General features: G+C 43.9%; 1 protein-coding gene across 7 annotated transcripts in view; it reads right to left on the bottom strand.

The window, feature by feature from the left end:
• BCAS3 (BCAS3 microtubule associated cell migration factor) overlaps positions 1-18,415 on the bottom strand; it is a 482,555-nt gene that overhangs the window by 3,135 nt on the left and 461,005 nt on the right. The window contains exon 25 of one of the 7 annotated variants that reach the window (XM_044993809.1): positions 16,972-17,173. The exons of 5 other annotated variants lie outside the window; for them this stretch is intronic. Coding sequence is in view for 1 of the 2 variants with exons in the window: in XM_044993806.1 (XP_044849741.1) it covers positions 17,130-17,173 (44 nt within the window). In the remaining variant the exon portion in view is untranslated. Of the gene's footprint in view, positions 1-16,971; positions 17,174-18,415 lie in introns of those variants that run through there. One more of the 7 variants, XM_044993806.1, reaches the window with a different exon arrangement.

Here is an 18,415-nt window from a genome sequence, read left to right as displayed (position 1 = left end):
AGGAAGCAGCAGCATTTATTTTTCCTCAGTACTGTAGATTCCCAAAGCCCAAAAGCTGAGCAGCAAAATGCCAGCTTATAGGTGGGGGGAAGAGTGCATGAGATTCTGGCAGAGGCGTTACATAACTCCAGCCTTTTTTAGTAACAGTGCCTTTATATTTGCCATTCCTCAGAGATTTACTTAGTATCTTAAAGTGGGATTTCTTTCCTGAGAATCAAAGCCTTAAGGCTTTTCAGGGGTGCTAAGCAACGGTAGCTCCTGTTCTTCTCAGTGCTCAGCACCTCTGCAAATTAGGCCACTCATCTGTATGTATTTTACTGCTGCTATGAAATGGAAAAACCTTTCCATTACAAACCAATATACAGTCATTGAAGACGAGCGCTCTCTGTGGGAGGCTGCCTGCAATACTTCTCATCACCGCTAGGGGTGCTGTGGGGGCTAGTGCCAAGGAGAGTAAAACAGCACTGAGAAAAGCATAAGAAAATTGGAGAGGAGTTGAGGTTTAGTGGATGGGGTACTGGACTGGGAGTCAGGAGACACTGAGCTCCTTGTGTAAGCTGCTTCACCTCTCTCTGCCTCTGTTCCCCATCCCACCCTTTGTCTTGTCTATTTAGACTGTAACCTCTTTGGGGCAGGGCCAGGCTTGCTAAGTGTTTGTACAACGCCCATCACAATGGGGCCTCACTCTCAGTTCAGGCCTCTACATGCTACTGTAGTGCAACAATACACAAATCAGGTTAAAAATGAGAATGAACAAAGTATGAGTAGGTTAAAGTAGAAACAAAGACCCAAGTTCTGGCTGCATGTAGGAACACATCAGAAAACCAACAGGCCTTGGGTGGAAGTTCTCACCCTACAGCCTGTGTGTGTCTCCTGGCAGAGTTCCTCTGAGTGGCTCCCTGGACTCCTTTGAGGAGCAGTGGGCACTGACTGGGGTTCTTTGCTCTGTGTCCCCCTTGGAAGCCCTGATTTTAAACCTAGGACCTACGCTACCTTCCTGTATTTTCATTTGTTGTCTCCTAGATTTAGCTGATCCCCTTGCTTGCTTCTGGCCCTTTGCCTCTGCGGAGGGGGAGGTCTTTTTGGTTTCATAGATGGATTCCCTTTGGGGATCCATCCAAAACACAGGGACCAACGAGGCCTAGAGCCTACGGACATTCTACTCTGTCTGGAGCCAGTTACACAGCAAGACGGAGGTGCAACATACTTTGGTATGTAAGGTACCACTGCTCAAATCCCAAGTGCTATATTATAAAGCACCACTAAGAGGAACCCAGGCTCTCTACCCCTGCATGCACCTGGGGAGGCTGCTCCCTATTCCACCCCTCAGAGCAGCTATACAATGTGGGCGTAGGCATTTCCTGGTCACCAGAGACCAACCCCATTGTAAATATGGCCATCAGGCTCACGGCTATTACATCAATGGACAAAGTCAGCATGGCCATTACATCCCTGAATGTCAATCAGATAAGGAAGCACTTTAAAGAGGAGTAGAATCATAGACGTGTAGGACTGGAAGGGACCTCGGGAGATCATCTAGTCCAGTCCCCTGCACTCAAGGCAGGACTATGTAATAACTAGACCATTCCTGACAGGTGTTGGTCTAAAGTGTTCTTAAGAACCTCCAACGTTGGAGATTCCAGAACCTCCCTAGGCAAAAGGATGTGTGGTTCAAAGTCAACATAAGTTCCATTCTGAAGCTCTGCCAGGGACAACAGAATGACCCACTGTCTTGAAGATTGTCCTCCAGCTTTTGGGGTAGAAAACAGGGAACGGGCTCAGGATAGGGAGTAGTGGAGTAAAAAGTGCTAATATTCCGTAACTACGCTGCTTCACACCACCCAGCTGTAGGGAGGGGAAGGGCCAAATGGCCAGTCTATCTTCTGAAAAGACTTGACAGAACCAGCTTCCATGGCCTTCTGGGGCTCGTGTATGTCAAGAGATGCAGGCTCACAGAAAGACTGCGTTCTAGTTAATAGACAAATCGTTGTATTTGTCTTGCACTGTCTACCCTTTACAGTAGCGGTACCCTTGATGGTTAAAAGGAAAATGTCCAAGGGTGAAATCCTGGTTACATTGAAGTCAATGGGAGTTTTGCCATTGATTTGAATGGGAGCAAGCTTTCACCCAACATCTGGCCATCTTTCTCTTATATCTCATTGCAGTCTGTGCAAAAGCCTTTCAATATGTCTATCTTCCTCACAGCAGTTTTTTCAATATTGTTTTCCTTAAAGGCAAATCAATTCCAGCAGCACTTATTAAGAACTCTGCAGTAACAAAGCAACGTGCATGTGTGCTAGAGACAAAATCAAAATTTGGTAAGACAACCACCTACGCTTCCAAGGAGAATACTATGAACCATCATGAGCACACAAAAATCCTCCTTCGAATGATTGTCAAACAATCCTTAGGAGGTGCCTATTTAAATACATTTCAGCATTTCCATTTTAAACCACTTCTTTCTTTCATGTATGTACAGTTCAGAGGGGAAAAAAAATCTCTGCCAATAGAAACCCTTGAAACGAGGCATTAGCATGGGACTTAATTTATCAAAGGACCAGCAGATTTTTAAATGCTACGTATTTTAAAGAAAATAAAAGGTTCCCAGTCCAATATTGTTTAACACTCTCAAAAAATATAATACGATCATGATTAAAACAGGGAAAGATGTTAAATGGTGGAGGTTTTACTTCCTACTTCTTCCCTTTTCCGTCTTTTTAAAATCTACTGTTTAAAAAGAATATAAAGGAATTAAAACAAAAAGCTCCTTTAAGTAACGTTAAGGTTGTGACATAAACCAAGCAAAGCCAGTGAATTTGGGGGAGATTTCCAAAGGCACAGATGGGGACTGGATTTTTTGTACCTTTGAAAATCTCCCTCCTAAAAGTTCTGTTCTTAACTATTCCGTTTATACAGTGGGGAAGAGGGAGGGGCAGCACACCTCTAAAATATGCATGGACCTCAAAAGTGACATCATGTTGGGGGCATGGATGGCTCAGGGATAATGAGCCTTTTTGCTAGGTTGCGAATTCAAATCCAGCCCAGGTTGGCAGAGCACAACGGTCTTTTCTATCATATGGCCCATGTGAAGCGTATCTGGCAATCATACTATGGATGCTCACATAAAAACACCCATTTTCACATGCTGGCAATTTCAGGAGGCAGATGAAGGATTGAATGGGTGCAACCCTAAATGCTGAAGAAAGAGGACCATTAGTGGACTGGGAGTCAGGAGACCTCTGTTCTATTCCTTACTCAGCCACTGCCTTCCTCTGTGACCCTGGGCAAGTCTGAGGCCTAGTCTACACTAAGAAGTTAGGTTGGTATATCTACGTCGCTTAGGGGTGTGAAACATCCACACCCCTAGGCCAACCTAAGCCCCGGTGCACACAACTCTAGGTCAATGGGTCAACCTAGCTACTGCCTCTCAGGGAGGTGGAGCACGTTTGCCAACGGGAGAGCTTCACTGATCAGTGTAGGTCGTGTCTTCACTGAAGTGCTACAGCAGTGCTGTTGCACACCTGCAGTGTTTTAAGTGTAGACAAGCCCTTAATCTTGCCATGTCTGCTTCCTTGTCTGTAAAAAGGGGATAATTCTACTAACCCAACTCTGGAAAGTGCTCCGAGATCCTTGACTGCACAGCGCTATGGAAGTGTAACATATTGTTCTAGTACCTTCTCAACCCCAGAGGTGAATCCCCCAGGTCGTTGGCCTGGCTGCAAGGAAGCTCGCACAGCTGTACCTGTGCTGTACCTGTTCTGTGGATAAACAGAGGGCTAAGTTCACTCAAAATGAAACCCAAAGTCCACCTGCAGAAGGAAGTGAGCGAAAGGCAGAATGGCAGCCTCAGCTCGGCACATCCTTGCTTATGTTGGCTGTGTGAGGTCACAAGTTTAGCAGTGCTCAAATACTGGGAGACAGATCTGTCCCTGGTGTAATTCTGTTGGCTTCCATGGTGAGTTAAGGCAGGAATGGACTTGGCCCTAGGATGTCTGCAGGTTATTTCATCTACATTTCCACAGGTATATACTGCCAAGATGTATTAACTTCCTTAAATGTAGCAGTAAAACAACTTCTTATGATACACTTTAAGTGGCCTGTATACTAGCCAACAAATCGCGTCTCACATAAAACACATTCCGTCTCATAGATTTGCTGGCTATTTGCGATAACTTCAATTTGCTTCTGCTGAGGCAAGAAAACCGGGGTTGAGTCTTCAGGGTCTGCAAAATGGAGAGGAGAAGGAAGAAGGGGGCCTCTGGGAGTTATTTATGGGGTCAAAAGAACACAAGACCTGCTCTTCTCAGAGCATTTCCACTATCAAGGAAATGAAATACTGTGAGAAGACCAGCACTTGCATTACTTTGGCCCCCTAAATGGCTCCCTGAGGCATTAAAAAGCCCGTGAAAAATAAACACAAATATAAACAAACACTAATACTGGAAACATAAATACGAAAACCTGCCCGCATCCCTAGAGGAAATGACTCAAAGTTCTGATTGGCCTAGAAAAAGAAATAGGCAGAAACATCTGCTGAAAAGATGAGGAGGGAGCGAGTTCAGGGGAGCTCAGAGCAGCCCTCTCCTCCCTTTTGATGCTCACTGTAACAGCCACCAGCAGAGCAAATGGGAAGCACAGAATAATAGAGGGCTTCAGGGCACGTGTGAGTTGAACTGTGTTGAGGAGAGAAACAACAACAAAAAACTAATCTCCAGAGCTGCACATCTACCAGATTTCAAAGGAAACAGGCTCCATAGGGCTCAAAAAAAAAAAAATAAGGAAAGAAAGACAAAACTGTCAACCATGATCCTCTACCAGCGAATGTGCAGATTTGTGTCAATGTGGCTCTGTGGCCCTGGGAAGCCGTGGGACTGATTCTCATCTATTGCTAGTGCAAATCGGGATTAAGCTCCTCTTAAATCAATGGAGGCATGCTAGTGTAGAACAGACCAGAACAAGGACCAATATCTCGCAGTACAGAAGGAGTGAGAGAATTCGTTTCTCCTGAAAAAAAGGTCGACAGGACTGAAAAGGCATGAGTGGAAATGCTGCAGGAAGCAGTGTTTCTAGTGGCTAGAGTAGGGAGGTGACTAGTTTGCAATACTTATTTCACTGTAAATTTCAGAGACGAACCCTATCATATTTCCTCATGCTCAGTTAACAAGATCAGAAAATAGACACCATTCCTTACACCGATACCATTGCAGCCATTCTAAGCCTTGCAGATGAGGTTCAAAACAACAGACACATTGAAATAGCAGCTATTTTACCAGATTTGGCAACGACTCACTAACGCAGTGGGATGATGTGTAAAAGTCTGTATGCCCACCGAGATGATACTCATTTTATCAGTGGTTGTTTATAACAGTTCCTAGGTAAGAAGGCTGGTGCTCATACACTCATAAAGCACTACACACAGATGAATACATCCTTCCGCCTCTCACCGTACTGTGTATCTATGTCGAGAGGATATTCCTCCATCCCCAGGGTATATGGTACAAGCCTGGTCATCTGTTTTGATAGAAGAGGCTTCTTTCTGCTTTCACTCTGGCCACTCTTTTCAAAAGTGACAAATGGTTTAGGAAGACACCTTAAGGGGGCCTGATTTCCAAAGGGTGGGGGCCCAGCACTTCCTGGACATCAGGCCCCTTTAAGACGTTTCACGTTGGGCATGAGTCACTTTTGAAAATCTTGGCCTCTGTCCCACATGTGAACCAAATGACCTCCCCACTCTCATTTATAAACAGGCCACTAGATTAAGGCCCAACCCTGCCAGGGGGTGCAGGCAGTCACCATGTACACGTATACACAGAGATAACAGCACAGTGATGGGTGCCCTATAATACTCATGATTTTCTTGTGGCCTTTTTCATCAATCGTCCTTTCACTCCTGTTGTCAATCTGGGGCTGTGCTGAATCAGAGAGCTGGGGTAAACCGGGGACCTGTAATAAGAGCTGTGGAATGTGTAGTGAGAGGATGAGCACTGAGTGACAGCTGCAGGGAGTGATCCAGGGTTAGACTGTAGGCATGTCTTCCTCTGTGCTTGGAAAGTGCGGATCACATTTCAGGTACTACTGCAATTTAAACCTGATTAACAGAGCAATAGGAACTCAAATGCAGGGGTCTGTGTGTTCCATTAACTCCCTCCCCATGCCGTCCTGTTTTCATCCCTGCCAAAGGCTGAAAACTGCATCAGTGATATATTTCCTTCAGTGCACACAGCGCATGCTGTAGTCTGTTGCATTAGTGAGCTAATTGCAAGAAACTGGTAGGAAACACTTATTTCTGTTAATATTTACCTTCGGTTTTCAAATACCAAGCCTGATCCTACCTTGCAGTCCCATCATACTGCAAAAATAATCCCCTGCTTTTATTAAGCTTTGTGACAAACGGGGGGATGAGGGGGGGGGGAACGGACGGGACATGGCCCTATCTCAAAGCTTGTGATCCTCAGGTATGTGTGGGAGCAGAATAAGCTACATCAGGCACCAGTCCAGGCCAGGTTGCTGTACATTCAATTCGAAAAAGCTTCAGGAACTGTCAAAGGACTACAGCAAATCTAGAAAGGTAGAAAGCCCTGCCAAGCCTAAATGTGAAGCCATTTTATATGGCACATTAATTCAATGCCTGAAGAAAATCTATATAGCCCTCTTTTGCCCGGAACACTCATAAATTATGCTGCCTTTCTTATCTGTGCTTTCTCTGTAGTGGTCCACTTGAAGCCATGGTATCTCCTTTATGTCTACTCAAAAATCTCATCTCTAGTGCATTATTTCTTCTAATGGTTTTTCCTTTCTCTCTGTTTGCCTTCCCCTACAGCAGGTTGTTAAGCACAGTTTCAAAATATCCTCAAAACTCATTTGCTGGAAGAGCTGACCCTTTCCTCTACCTACTGAGAATTGCACAAACTCCTGTACAGCATGGCAGAGATGCAGCCTGGATAAATGATACAATGACAGCCAGCCTGATGTGTCAGGGTAGTGCGGAAGCAGCCGCAACTCTGAATACAAGAATTATTCTTCATCATCTCAAACTGTCACAACACATTACACTCAAGCCCTCAGCTTGCTGAAGGAGTGACCCTGGACTGAATGGAAGAGCGCTTGGGGAAAGAACTAATTGTAGCCTCTTTTCACACGTCAGTCACTTTTCACAGCACCAAACCTTTCAAGCTCAACTAATGTCAAGTCCCCTTTTTCTTTTTCTGTGCTGAGTATTTTTGAGTTATAGAGACGGCATTTTTAAAGGAACAAGGTCTCCCGCAAGGGTCTGAGATGTGGGGGAAGGGAGGGGAGTGTAAGAATTAGTGCACATTGGAGAGTCTATCAGACGTCTGAAGATTCATTAGGAATTACTCCATTAACAGCTAGGAATCGAGGACGTGGCATGGCATATTAGCAATTCATGTTTGAAGCTCTGAGTTCCATTTCTGTCATTCACCGTGATTATTGCACAGGGTCCTTTACAATCTAAATTTAAATGGAAAGTGCTTAGAAGCACTGGAATTTACTCTCTGCCTTTTTGTGAAACTAGGATGCAAACCTGGTATTTGGTTTTACCATAGGATAAGAGAAATGAGATGTCTCTCTTTAAAAAGGCCAGGTTAGATGACACTTCACTGGGGACACGAGCAACTTTTGGAAGAACCGTTCAGAGGCAAAAATTAGAACTCATTTAACAATCAAAGCAACTTTCTTTTGTTTTGAAGAAAAGCAAATAGCCGACCCTGCAGCTACACTATTCAGAATCAGAGCACTGTATATGTCCTCTTAGAATATCCAAGTATTAGACAGTAGGGATGCTCTGTATCTTCTTGTTATTAACCTAGATGGTCTTCAAACCACGATTTGAGGACTTCAATAACTCAGACATAGGTTAGGGGTTTGTTATTGAAGTGGATGGGTGAGATTCTGTGGCCTACGTTGTGCAGGAGGTCAGATAAGATGATCATAATGGTCCCTTCTGACCTTAAAGTCTATGAGTCTATGAGATTGTAAAATCTTTGGGGCAGGGACTGTTTTAATGCGTGTTTGTACAGTGTCTGCCACAATCGGTCTCCACTATCTGAATCCTAAGCACTGTTTATTACAAATAATAAATAGTCATTATGCAGATTCTGCCATCTGGATTCATGTCCAAAAGGGTCCCATGTACAACGAAGGGTAAAAGGCAACTTATACTAACGCAGCGGAAGTCTTGAGGACCTGCTTTTGTAGATGTTTATGAACTACATGATTCTTCCTAACACAAGGATTAGTGAAGCATTTTTATTGTAATGTTGCTACAGTTACTGAACCGAGCCGGATGTCTTCACACACGAGAACTTTCATGCAGCTCCAAAGACCAGAGTCTGCTCTCATCTACAGGGATCTGTACTTGAAGAGGATGTCTACACCTCAAGCTGGAGGTGCAATTTCCAGCTCAATGAAACATACCGGTGCTGGCTCTGACTGTGCTAAAAATAGAAGTGTCGCTGCCCCAAGTAGGATCCTGTCCAAGACACTAGGTACATACGTGGGCAGCTAGCTCCTCCAGCCGCTCACGTCGCCACCTCTACACTGCTGTGTTTAGTGGCACGTATGTCTCCTCTATCTGGAAATTAGAAGGCTTGTCTCATTTCTGTGTTTGTACACCTGCTACACCGCCAGCTGGGGGCATACCCTTTCTTCAGATCCAGTAATAAAAAGAGCGATTTTGTCTTAAATTTATCAGCAATTAAGCAAATGGAAGGATGTTTCGCATCAGATTATAAAGTTTGAAAGTAGTTAAACTTGGTGTCCTTCTCAGGTGTTAAAATTTTTCCTCGTGGCAATGAAATGGGTAGCGTATAGATGCACCATTGCCCTCTATTGGGCAGAATAAGAATTGCTTCGATGTGTGTCAGAGGCCTGATCAGAGCTAATGAAGATTCTCCTTGAGCTCAAATGGTAGGGGCTGTGCTTTGGGAGCAGCAGAACCATAGTCTGACGGTTAATTTCTGTTTTAAAGACGCTCCAGTGGGAAATTTTAAATTCCCAGCCGCACTAAAAATTGTAGCAATTTTTTTTTACCAGCTGTTTGCGTAAACGGACCTTAGACAACTTTGAAAAGAGGAAATGCAGAGCTATCGCTGTATTGAATTTGTTTCACACCATTCAAACAGGAAAGATGCTGAGACCCAAGAGAAGGGGCTACATTACATTTTCAGAGTAGAAAAGACATGCAAACACTGCCTTTGAAATTGGAAATCAGTGGCCTATGCAAAATATTAGTGACTGTCAAATTATCTTACAACAAGTCTAAGGCTGAATCCACGTAGAATTCTCTGTAATGTAACGCACGGGAGATGAGAGCTGGCGTGTCAGGAAAAAAAGGTGGTAGGGTCTAACGACTTGGAGGAGGGGATATAGAAAAGAACATGTACCCCAAGGGCTGAAGACAAAGTCTTTTGAACATCAAAAGTCAACTGAGATTGCGCAGTTACTCTGTAGTGCATTATTTCAATGCTAAAATGCCAAATGAATAACACTTACAAAAATTAAGAGGACATCTGAATTTACATAAATGTCTGGACTGACTTCAAGCAAGATGAGATGGTGGAGACAAGAATAAAACATTTTCATGTGTGCACCTTTAAAGCATTCTGTCTGCAAAAATAAATGGAGTTTAGCTGGGTTTTCTTTAAAAAGAAAAACCCCAAACACCCCCAACAACTAGGTACATAAACAGCAAGATACCCAAATCTTTGGCATACAGCCAGGCTCAACTCTGAACATTTTATGGAAGGTTAAAAGTGCACCAGATAAAGGACTAAGCATTTAGAGAGACAATATTCTTCATGATAGGCACTTTCACGATGACTGCAGTGCTTTAAAAACGAATCTCAAGTTTCATACAGCTGTATATTTTTGTAAAGAGGTTTAGGACATTTTGCTACTTAAATGGCACTTTCAAAAGACAAGTTGCTCATTTTAGCTAGTATGTGAAGTTTCAAAAGCTAAAAGAACAATCTAAAAGTTATAGAAAACAGATTTCTGTAGCCGAAGTACACAGTGTGAAATGTACTAACTGTTCATGCAACATTTCCAGAAGTGTGTGTTCTCCCCCTTGTAAATGAAGAAGCAGATGTAATTGTTTTGATTTAAGAGGAGGGGGAAAAACAACCCCGAACTTCAAAGTCACAATATGCTGCTACTAAAAGTTTACTCTTCAGTATCCCAACTGGTTTCATTTGCTTTCAGATCTAGAGATCTATAATGTAGATTTCTACATATTTAATATCTGTTTTCCTGCTGCAAGCCAGTGTGCATTTATGTTTTTCATGTATTTAAGCAGAATTATCTTTTATCTTCAATTACACAAGCAGCCCATCTGTGTATTTGATGGGCATTTACAGAAAAAACACTATATTAAAATCCCTGGTTCTGGTCTCTTGTTCTAGGGTTGTGGGAGTGCCTCTGATTGCTCATTAGAGACCCCTCTACCAGGGAAATTCAAATTCAAATGTTATTCTGTATGTTCACAACTCTTAACAACTCCATGCTGTTAAACTTTGTTCTGCCACTTTGCTGGAAACAGAGCTCCACAGGTTGCCTGGTCCTGCCCAAAAGTCCTGGAGGAAATATACAGGCTTACCCCTACTGCTTGAGGCCCAAAGCACGTCTATTCAGTATGATCCTGATCCTGAAAAGCGCAGGGCATCCTCAATTCCCACTAAAATCACAGGAGCTGAAAGCACTCAGCCCCTTGTGGGTCTGGGACCCTGTGTCCCCCACCAACACAACAGCACATCTTATTTTCATCTGATCACAGCAGCTCAAGACAATCAACGAGTGAGAAGATGAGCACTGCCTGCTTTTCCAACCCCAACTCAACAGTCCTAGGAAACAATCTGATCATGGAAAAGCTTCCTGAATGTCAACATAATAAATATGGTGATTACCTCACAGTCTGGGCATCATTTCACTGATACGCTGAACGAGAGATTTCAGACATGCCTAAACCTCAAAACCATTGCAATTTCTTTCATGTCTAAAACTTGCTTCGCCCCCACCCCCGTCTGATTGGATCCCCTAACTATCCGAATTTAGAAAAAGAAGGTACTGTATAACTCAGGAAATGGACACATTTTGTGCGGTTACAGTTTTGTTTTCTGTGTGTGTGTGTGTGGGGGGGTATGTTAAAGTGTGTACCTCTGCCAAAAACAGTATTGTTGAGTCCCTCATCTCTGCACTTCATTTTGGAGTACTGCAGAGCAAAATCATCCTGGTATAGATTCCAATAACAGAACACCTATGACATAGTGACCCTTCTGTAAGGAGAGCTACAGAAGGACTCTGTGCTCTTCTCCTGAGGGAATAGGATGCCCTGATGGAGAAAGCTCAAATGATTCAGAGTGTGGCTTTGGTTTGGAGAAGCAGACAAAAGTTTGGAGGCCAGATGACAATCTGGTGAAACTCGGAATAGTTCTTGAAGTCAGTGGAGTCACAATTCACACCAGCTGAGGATCTGGTCCCAGATGCTTATTTAAACTATCTGAGCCTCTTGAATCTAAAAATTTAAGATAGAAATCATGAGAGGAGGCTTTTTTTTTATTGTATGTCCACCATCCTAGTTCCAGTTCCACCCAGGAACTGGAGGTTCAGAAAACCCCAAATGTGTATCCAAATACTTCACGAACACCTCAAAAGGGACTCTGTTTGAGATTGGTTCTAAAGAGAGGCCCAGAGGCAGAGAGGGCTGGAAAGGTGGAGTGTAAGAACAAACTTTGTCCAAACAAGTTTCCCCATTGCTAGAAAGTGAAGATGAGTCATTGGCGTTGGAGGGGAGGGGGAAAGGAAATGGCAGAAGAGGGGTGAACACCTGGGCTGCCCGCTCCACCAGGATCTCAACATTTTTCAAATGAGTCAGTTTTTACAGATTAAAGTTGATGGCGTTGCTTTAAGCAGCTGAAATGACTTTTAATTTTTGCAGGCCCACAAATAATTGCACCCACAATAAACTATTTAATTAGTTTAACTGTTTGATTGTGCCTGCCAAAACAAACAAACCAACAAACACCCTGTGGACTCAGTTATTTTTAGGCACAAACTAAAAGATGGCTCAAGACTCTTAAAACCAAAACCAGGCCCTATCTTTTTATTATTGGTTGCAGAATGTCTTACCTATATAGTACCAAACTCTGACCTTGGAAATACATGTGCAAAGGAGCTCTGACAGAAGCTATATCTGAAGGCATAATTTGGCCCTCGGTTAACTTAGATGCATCTGGGCAGCATATTCGTATTTGTTCTCATGAAAGCAGAGAGCAGCTCTCAACTGCTTAAAATAAGGATCCATTTTAATTAGAAAAATCTTATTTTATAAATAATTAAAATATTGATTTTAACATTTTAGGCTTTTTTTAAAGTTCCACATTTTAAAACATTGCCAAATGGGTGAATGTACTGCAGACTGAACAAGCATGTAGCTGAGAATAACTCTTGGATGAAGTCTAGAAGAGTTCATGTAAGACCAGGGAATTTCTCCACGTGAACAGGGAACTCTCTGGGAAGATCTCCCGGACCAGACTAAAGCATGCACCAGGTGTTCTGGCAGTGGAAAGAGGAAGCTGTGGGGTGTGTTTTGTTGTCTGAATTGGGACAGCACTGGGGGAATAAGGAGCACTTCAGGGAGGGACTCTGGGGGATTTCCTATTCAGCACATGGGAGAAGGCCACATCTGGATTCTGAGGTAGGCATGAGGGCTCAGAGGCTTTGCATTATCTCAAGCTGGCTAGCAGGCTGCCGTTATCTCTCTCTTGAAACAGTCACCCACATCTTAGTCTCCTCTGGACTAGAGTCCTGTAATGTACTCTGCTTTTATAGCTCCACTGAAGTTTTTTCACCCCCCCCCCACATGCCACGCTGGAGCATGTGGGCCGAGCTGAGGGAGCACACATCCTTGCAGTGGGTGGGAACAGTTGCTAATTCTGTGTCCTCTCCCTTAGTGACCCCTTGGGTGCATTCTTCCTGCCCAGAGTTTTCCCAGACAAAACGCGCCGACAGGAACAGCTGTAGGTGCAGTGTCCCACCCCAGCGGCCTTTTAAAGACCACACTATAGTCTTCAATACAACAGTCAAAGTTCAGCTACTGGGCAGATCTTGAAAACGCTTATTGAACAATGGAAAAGCCAATAAGCCATTTACTATGGGAGTGATCCTGGGAGAAGGGCTCACGTGCCTTTGGAGGCAAAACAGTACAAACAACTTCCTTGGTGGAAAGAGACCTTTCTAACAAGCATGTGTTTCCAAATGCTGCCTGTGCCAATGGCATTAATGGAATTTCCGTAGATGTTCTAAAATAACCAGTCTTGCTAATTCTAGATGCTGTGTTAGAGTCATATGGCTACTAAGTTTGCTGGAAATCATATGCCTTTGATTAAGAGGTTTTGGGAAAGCCCACACACTGAACTATGAATGCACTTGCTGAGAGGGCCTTCTCTAAGGGTATGTCTACACTACAGGATTATTCCGATTTTACAGAAACCGTTTTTTTTAAACAGATTGTATAAAGTCGCGTGCACGCGGCCACACTAAGCACATTAATTCGGCGGTTTGCATCCACGTACTGAGGCTAGCGTCGATTTCCGGAGCGTTGCACTGTGGGTAGCTATCCAATAGTTCCTGCAGTCTCCCCCGCCCATTGGAATTCTGGGTTGAGATCCCCATGCATGATGGGGCAAAAACAGTGTCACGGATGATTCTGGGTAAATGTCATCACTCAATCCTTCCTCCGTGAAAGCAACGGCAGACAATCATTTCGCACCCTTTTCCCTGGATTGCCCTGGCAGACACCATAGTATGGCAACCATGGAGCCTGTTTTGCCTTTTGTCACTGTCACCGTATGTGTACTGGATGCTGCTGACAGACACGGTACTGCAGTGCTACACAGCAGCATTCATTTGCCTTTGCAAGGTAGCAGAGACGGTTACCATCCCTATTGCACCATCTGCCATTGTAAATTGTCGATGAGATGATGGTTATCAGTCATTTTGCACCGTTTGCAACTGGAAATTGGCGATGACGGTTATCAATCCTTTTGTATCGTCTGCTGCTGTCATGGGTGCTCCCGGCTGGCCTCGCAGAGGTCGGCCGGGGCACATGGACAAAAATGGGAATGACTCCCCGGGTCATTCCCTTCTTTATGTTTTGTCTAAAAATAGTCAGTCTTGCCTCGAATATGGGGCAAGTGTACTAGAGAACCGGAGAGCACAGCTGCTCCGGGTCAGAACCCCAGAGATCCCACAGAAATGATGAGCTGCATGCCATTCTAGGGGGTGCCCCTGCAACAACCCCACCCATTGCTTTCCTCCTCCCCCAATCCTCCTGGGCTACCGTGGCAGTGTCCCCCCATTTGTGTGATGAAGTAATAAAGAATGCAGGAATCAGAAACACTGAGTTTTTAGTGAGATAAAATGAGGGGGAGGCAGCCTCCAGCTGCTATGATAGTCCAGGCAGGACATTAAAGAGTGGGGGGGAGAGGAGCGCAGTCTCCCGCTGCTATGATAGTCCAGGCAGGACAGAATCTTCTTTAGACATGAAAGCGGGGTGGGGGGTGATAGAGCTCAGCCTCCAGCTGCTATGATGAGGACGGTTACCAAGCCTTTTGTACCATGTGCCGGGAATGACTGGGAGTCATTCCTATTTTTACCCAGGCGCCCCCGGCTGACCTCACCGAGGCCAGCCAGGAGCACTCACGGGCTGATGATGACGATGGATAGCAGTCATATTGTACCATCTGCCACAGGGAAGGGGATGCTGGTGTTCAGCGCTGCAGCACCCCGTCTACCAGCAGCATGCAGTAGACATAGGGTGACACTGAAAAAAGGCGAGAAACGATTTTTTTCCCTTTTCTTTCGGGGGGGGGGGGAGAAGGGTGTAAATTGACGACATACACCCTGAAACACCTGGGAAAATGTTTTTGACCCTTCAGGCACTGGGAGCTCAGCCAAGAATGCAAATGCTTTTCGGAGACTGCGGGGACTGTGGGATAGCTGGAGTCCTCAGTACCCCCTCCCTCCCTCCCTTCCTCCATGAGCATCCATTTGATTCTTTGGCTTTCCGTTACGCTTGTCACACAGCACTGTGCTGTGGACTCTGTATCATAGCCTGGAGATTTTTTTCAAATGCTTTGGCATTTCGTCTTCTGTAACAGAGCTCTGATAGAACAGATTTGTCTCCCCATACAGCGATCAGATCCAGTATCTCCCGTACAGTCCATGCTGGAGCTCTTTTTGGATTTGGGACTGCATCGCCACCTGTACTGATCAGAGTTCCACGCTGGGCAAACAGGAAATGAAATTCAAAAGTTCGCGGGGCTTTTCATTTCTACCTGGCCAGTGCATCCGAGTTCAGATTGCTTTCCAGAGCGGTCACAATGGTGCACTGTGGGATACCGCCCGGAGGCCAATACCGTCGATTTGCGGCCACACTAACCCTAATCCGACATGGCAATACTGATTTCAGCTCTACTCCCCTCATCAGGGAGGAGTACAGAAATCAGTTTAAAGAGCCCTTTATATTGATATAAAGGACTTGGTTGCGTGGACGGGTGCATGGTTAATTTGGTTTAACGCTGCTAAATTCGGTTTAAATGCGTAGTGTAGACCAGGCCTAAGTTTTCCAGAACTGAAACTGCTGTAGTATTATTCTCCTTGCTGGTCAGCCTATAAAGCAGCACTGAGAAAAAGGCACCAATTAGGATTAATATTGGTAGAGAAGCATGGGTACAAACCTAGGCCTCATACAAAGCCAACTGAAGTCAATGGGAGTCTTTTCATTAAATTCAAAGGGCTCTGGATCAGGCCCATAGGATGAAATCTTGGTCCCACTGAGGTAAATGGCAAAACTCCCACTGACTTCAAAGCGGCATGATTTCACCCCTACTCTCATTATCTAACAGCTGTGAGTGATTGCTTTAAAATGTCCCTCCACTGTCCTACCTAGTTCTATCAGCAGGGGAAAACCAATTCCCTCTCTATTGGGGGACGCAATATGAAAATGACATGGTAAAGCGGAAGATTTTGCAATTTATGAGGAAAAAGTACCACTGGTAACTGAATATTAATGAACCAAAATCCTGCTAATGTATGAGAACCATAAAGTGAAGCATTAAGAGTTGGCTCGCAACAAAAGAAAAACAGACCTGTCTATTTTCATTGTTTAAGATGAAGTGTAAAAAGGAAATAAAGAGCAGAAATGGGGGGAAGCTATTTAGATTTTAAATTTTGTTAAAGGTTTTAATCTCTCTCTAATCTATTCCTTGTATCATCATGGAATTTGGTGTAATTTAAGGAGGTGCTAGCAAAAAAGGCCAAGATTATTTTATAAAATAGATCTATTTTACCTAGTGCCTCTTTAACCCTGGGCAAAAAAATTGAAGATCTCTCACCTAACCAATTTTTAAAAAGAGTATTTCTTTTGATGACTCCCTCGAAAGCACCTGTATGGAATTATGCTAGAGACCTAACCAAATTCCATTTTTGCTGAGTGTCACTTTGGCTTGGCAGATTTTTCCAGTTGCAAAGAACAGTGCCTGCAAAATTATATCTGCATTATTTTTGTCCAAGGATAGTAGCATAGAACATTTAGCAACTATAAACAGAGTAGGATGAAAAATGCTACAGCATGAGAAGAGAGCTCAGGATATAATCTCTTCTGACCGGATGCCTGCAATATGTCACTGAATTCTCTCTCTCTTGGTGCAACCCGTGTGGAGCCAATATGAACTCCCAGCAAAGTGCTTAAAACCCCATTATTTATAATAACTGTTAAATGATGAGACATTGTTTACCTAGATCGCAAGATAAATTCTCACTTACAGAATGCTCGCCCGAGTGTCCTGAAAGTCATCTGGTTTTTATTTAAATGCAAAATGTAATTAGACTCTCAATAACACAGCAGAAGAATTCAATACGATATGGCTTTTCACTTACAGTTTAATATTAACATTTTCCCATAAATGTTAATGAATAAAAGTCTATTGTTTTATTTATTATACATGGCAGAGGGTAGGAATGGAGGGAAGGATAATATTTTCATACCATGACTGCAACACTCTTTGACTTCCAAGGGAGCTTAAGGTGCTTAGCATCTCCCAGGGTCTGACTTAGAGCCATCGCCTCCTGCTGGTTACAGACAGAAGTGTTGCCTCTAGAAAAAGACCATTCCAAGCATTAGGAAGTTGCTGAAGTGATAGGCAAGGGCTGAATCAGCTGATCTACAATAAGGCCTTCTGTTAAGATAAATCACTTTCTTCTTTCCTTCCCGTTGTCTCTGTCCTCATTTGGTGGTTGATCCTTCCTTACTTCCCTTGCCGCTTCCCACTCTCCTCCTGATTAGTTCCCCTCTAAGCACTACAATGACAGTATCACTGCTAGCTATGCCTGCTGAGCCAGTGTGCCAGAGGAGGGGTGAAACCATCTGGGTCATCAGAGTGCCCAAGACAGTGAGGTTCCTTAGACACTGTGGTTAAATGCCAAGCTTGGATAGCAAGTCCAGATTTCCAGAAAGTTCAGGTTATTATTTATCTGAGATCCTTTTCGAGAAACATATTGGGGAAATGACCAGTGTCCTAATTAAAAGTCAGGCAGCAAAATCTATGAAACCGTAGTAGAAAAGGGTCTGTGCACCTATAAATGGAAAGTGAGGTCTTCTATGGAATGTCCTGTTATTTCTCGCCACGCCACAGACGGATGCTGCCCGCCTTTGGTTTAGGAGGCTCAGATGGCACTTCAGAGCTGCCCATCAATGCTGTCCCTATATGTGCAGTACTTCCGTTATCTCAGGAGCTGAGCTGTTTCCACAGCACTCCCAGTGGCTGCAGGTCTGCAAGAGACCGGATGCAGCCGCGGAATACGGGCCTCTGTGGCTGCGTGAAACAAAAGCCACAGGGCCAAGAGGTTGGCCCATACTGGTGCATTTTAACTGTTTTGGTCTTTGACCTTCCATTTATTGACAAGGATTTCGCCGTGTTAATGTGTATTTTGTTGTCTAATGTGACTCATACTTTATTGTATCTTTCTAATAAGAAGTGTTCATTTAAAAGTTCTCCTGTTTAACAATTCATTGCTTAAATGGTTTCCATTCTATTTCCTTCTCTCCTGTTTCCCCTAATGAGCACAATGCATACTTTATGAGGGCTTTTCAATAACTTTGGGTCTTTTCCTTTTCATGATACAGAGAACAGTACATTAATGACCAGAGGCTGGCGGAGATGCAACACAGAGGCCAGAACGGGGATTTAGCTACTGCTAGCACATTGTTTCAAGTTAAGCAAAGGGACTGATTTTCTAAGCATGAATAAAATGTGTGCTGGTAATCTACATTAATGGAAGGTGCTCAGATACTATGGTGATAGGCAACAGTATAAAACACTGAGATGATTAGACAGAC

This window comes from Mauremys mutica, chromosome 19, assembly GCF_020497125.1.
Source record: "Mauremys mutica isolate MM-2020 ecotype Southern chromosome 19, ASM2049712v1, whole genome shotgun sequence".
NCBI classification, from domain to species: domain Eukaryota; kingdom Metazoa; phylum Chordata; order Testudines; family Geoemydidae; genus Mauremys; species Mauremys mutica.
The sequence above is the reverse complement of the archived record's forward strand: the minus strand, read 5'-3'. Positions and strand labels throughout refer to the sequence as shown.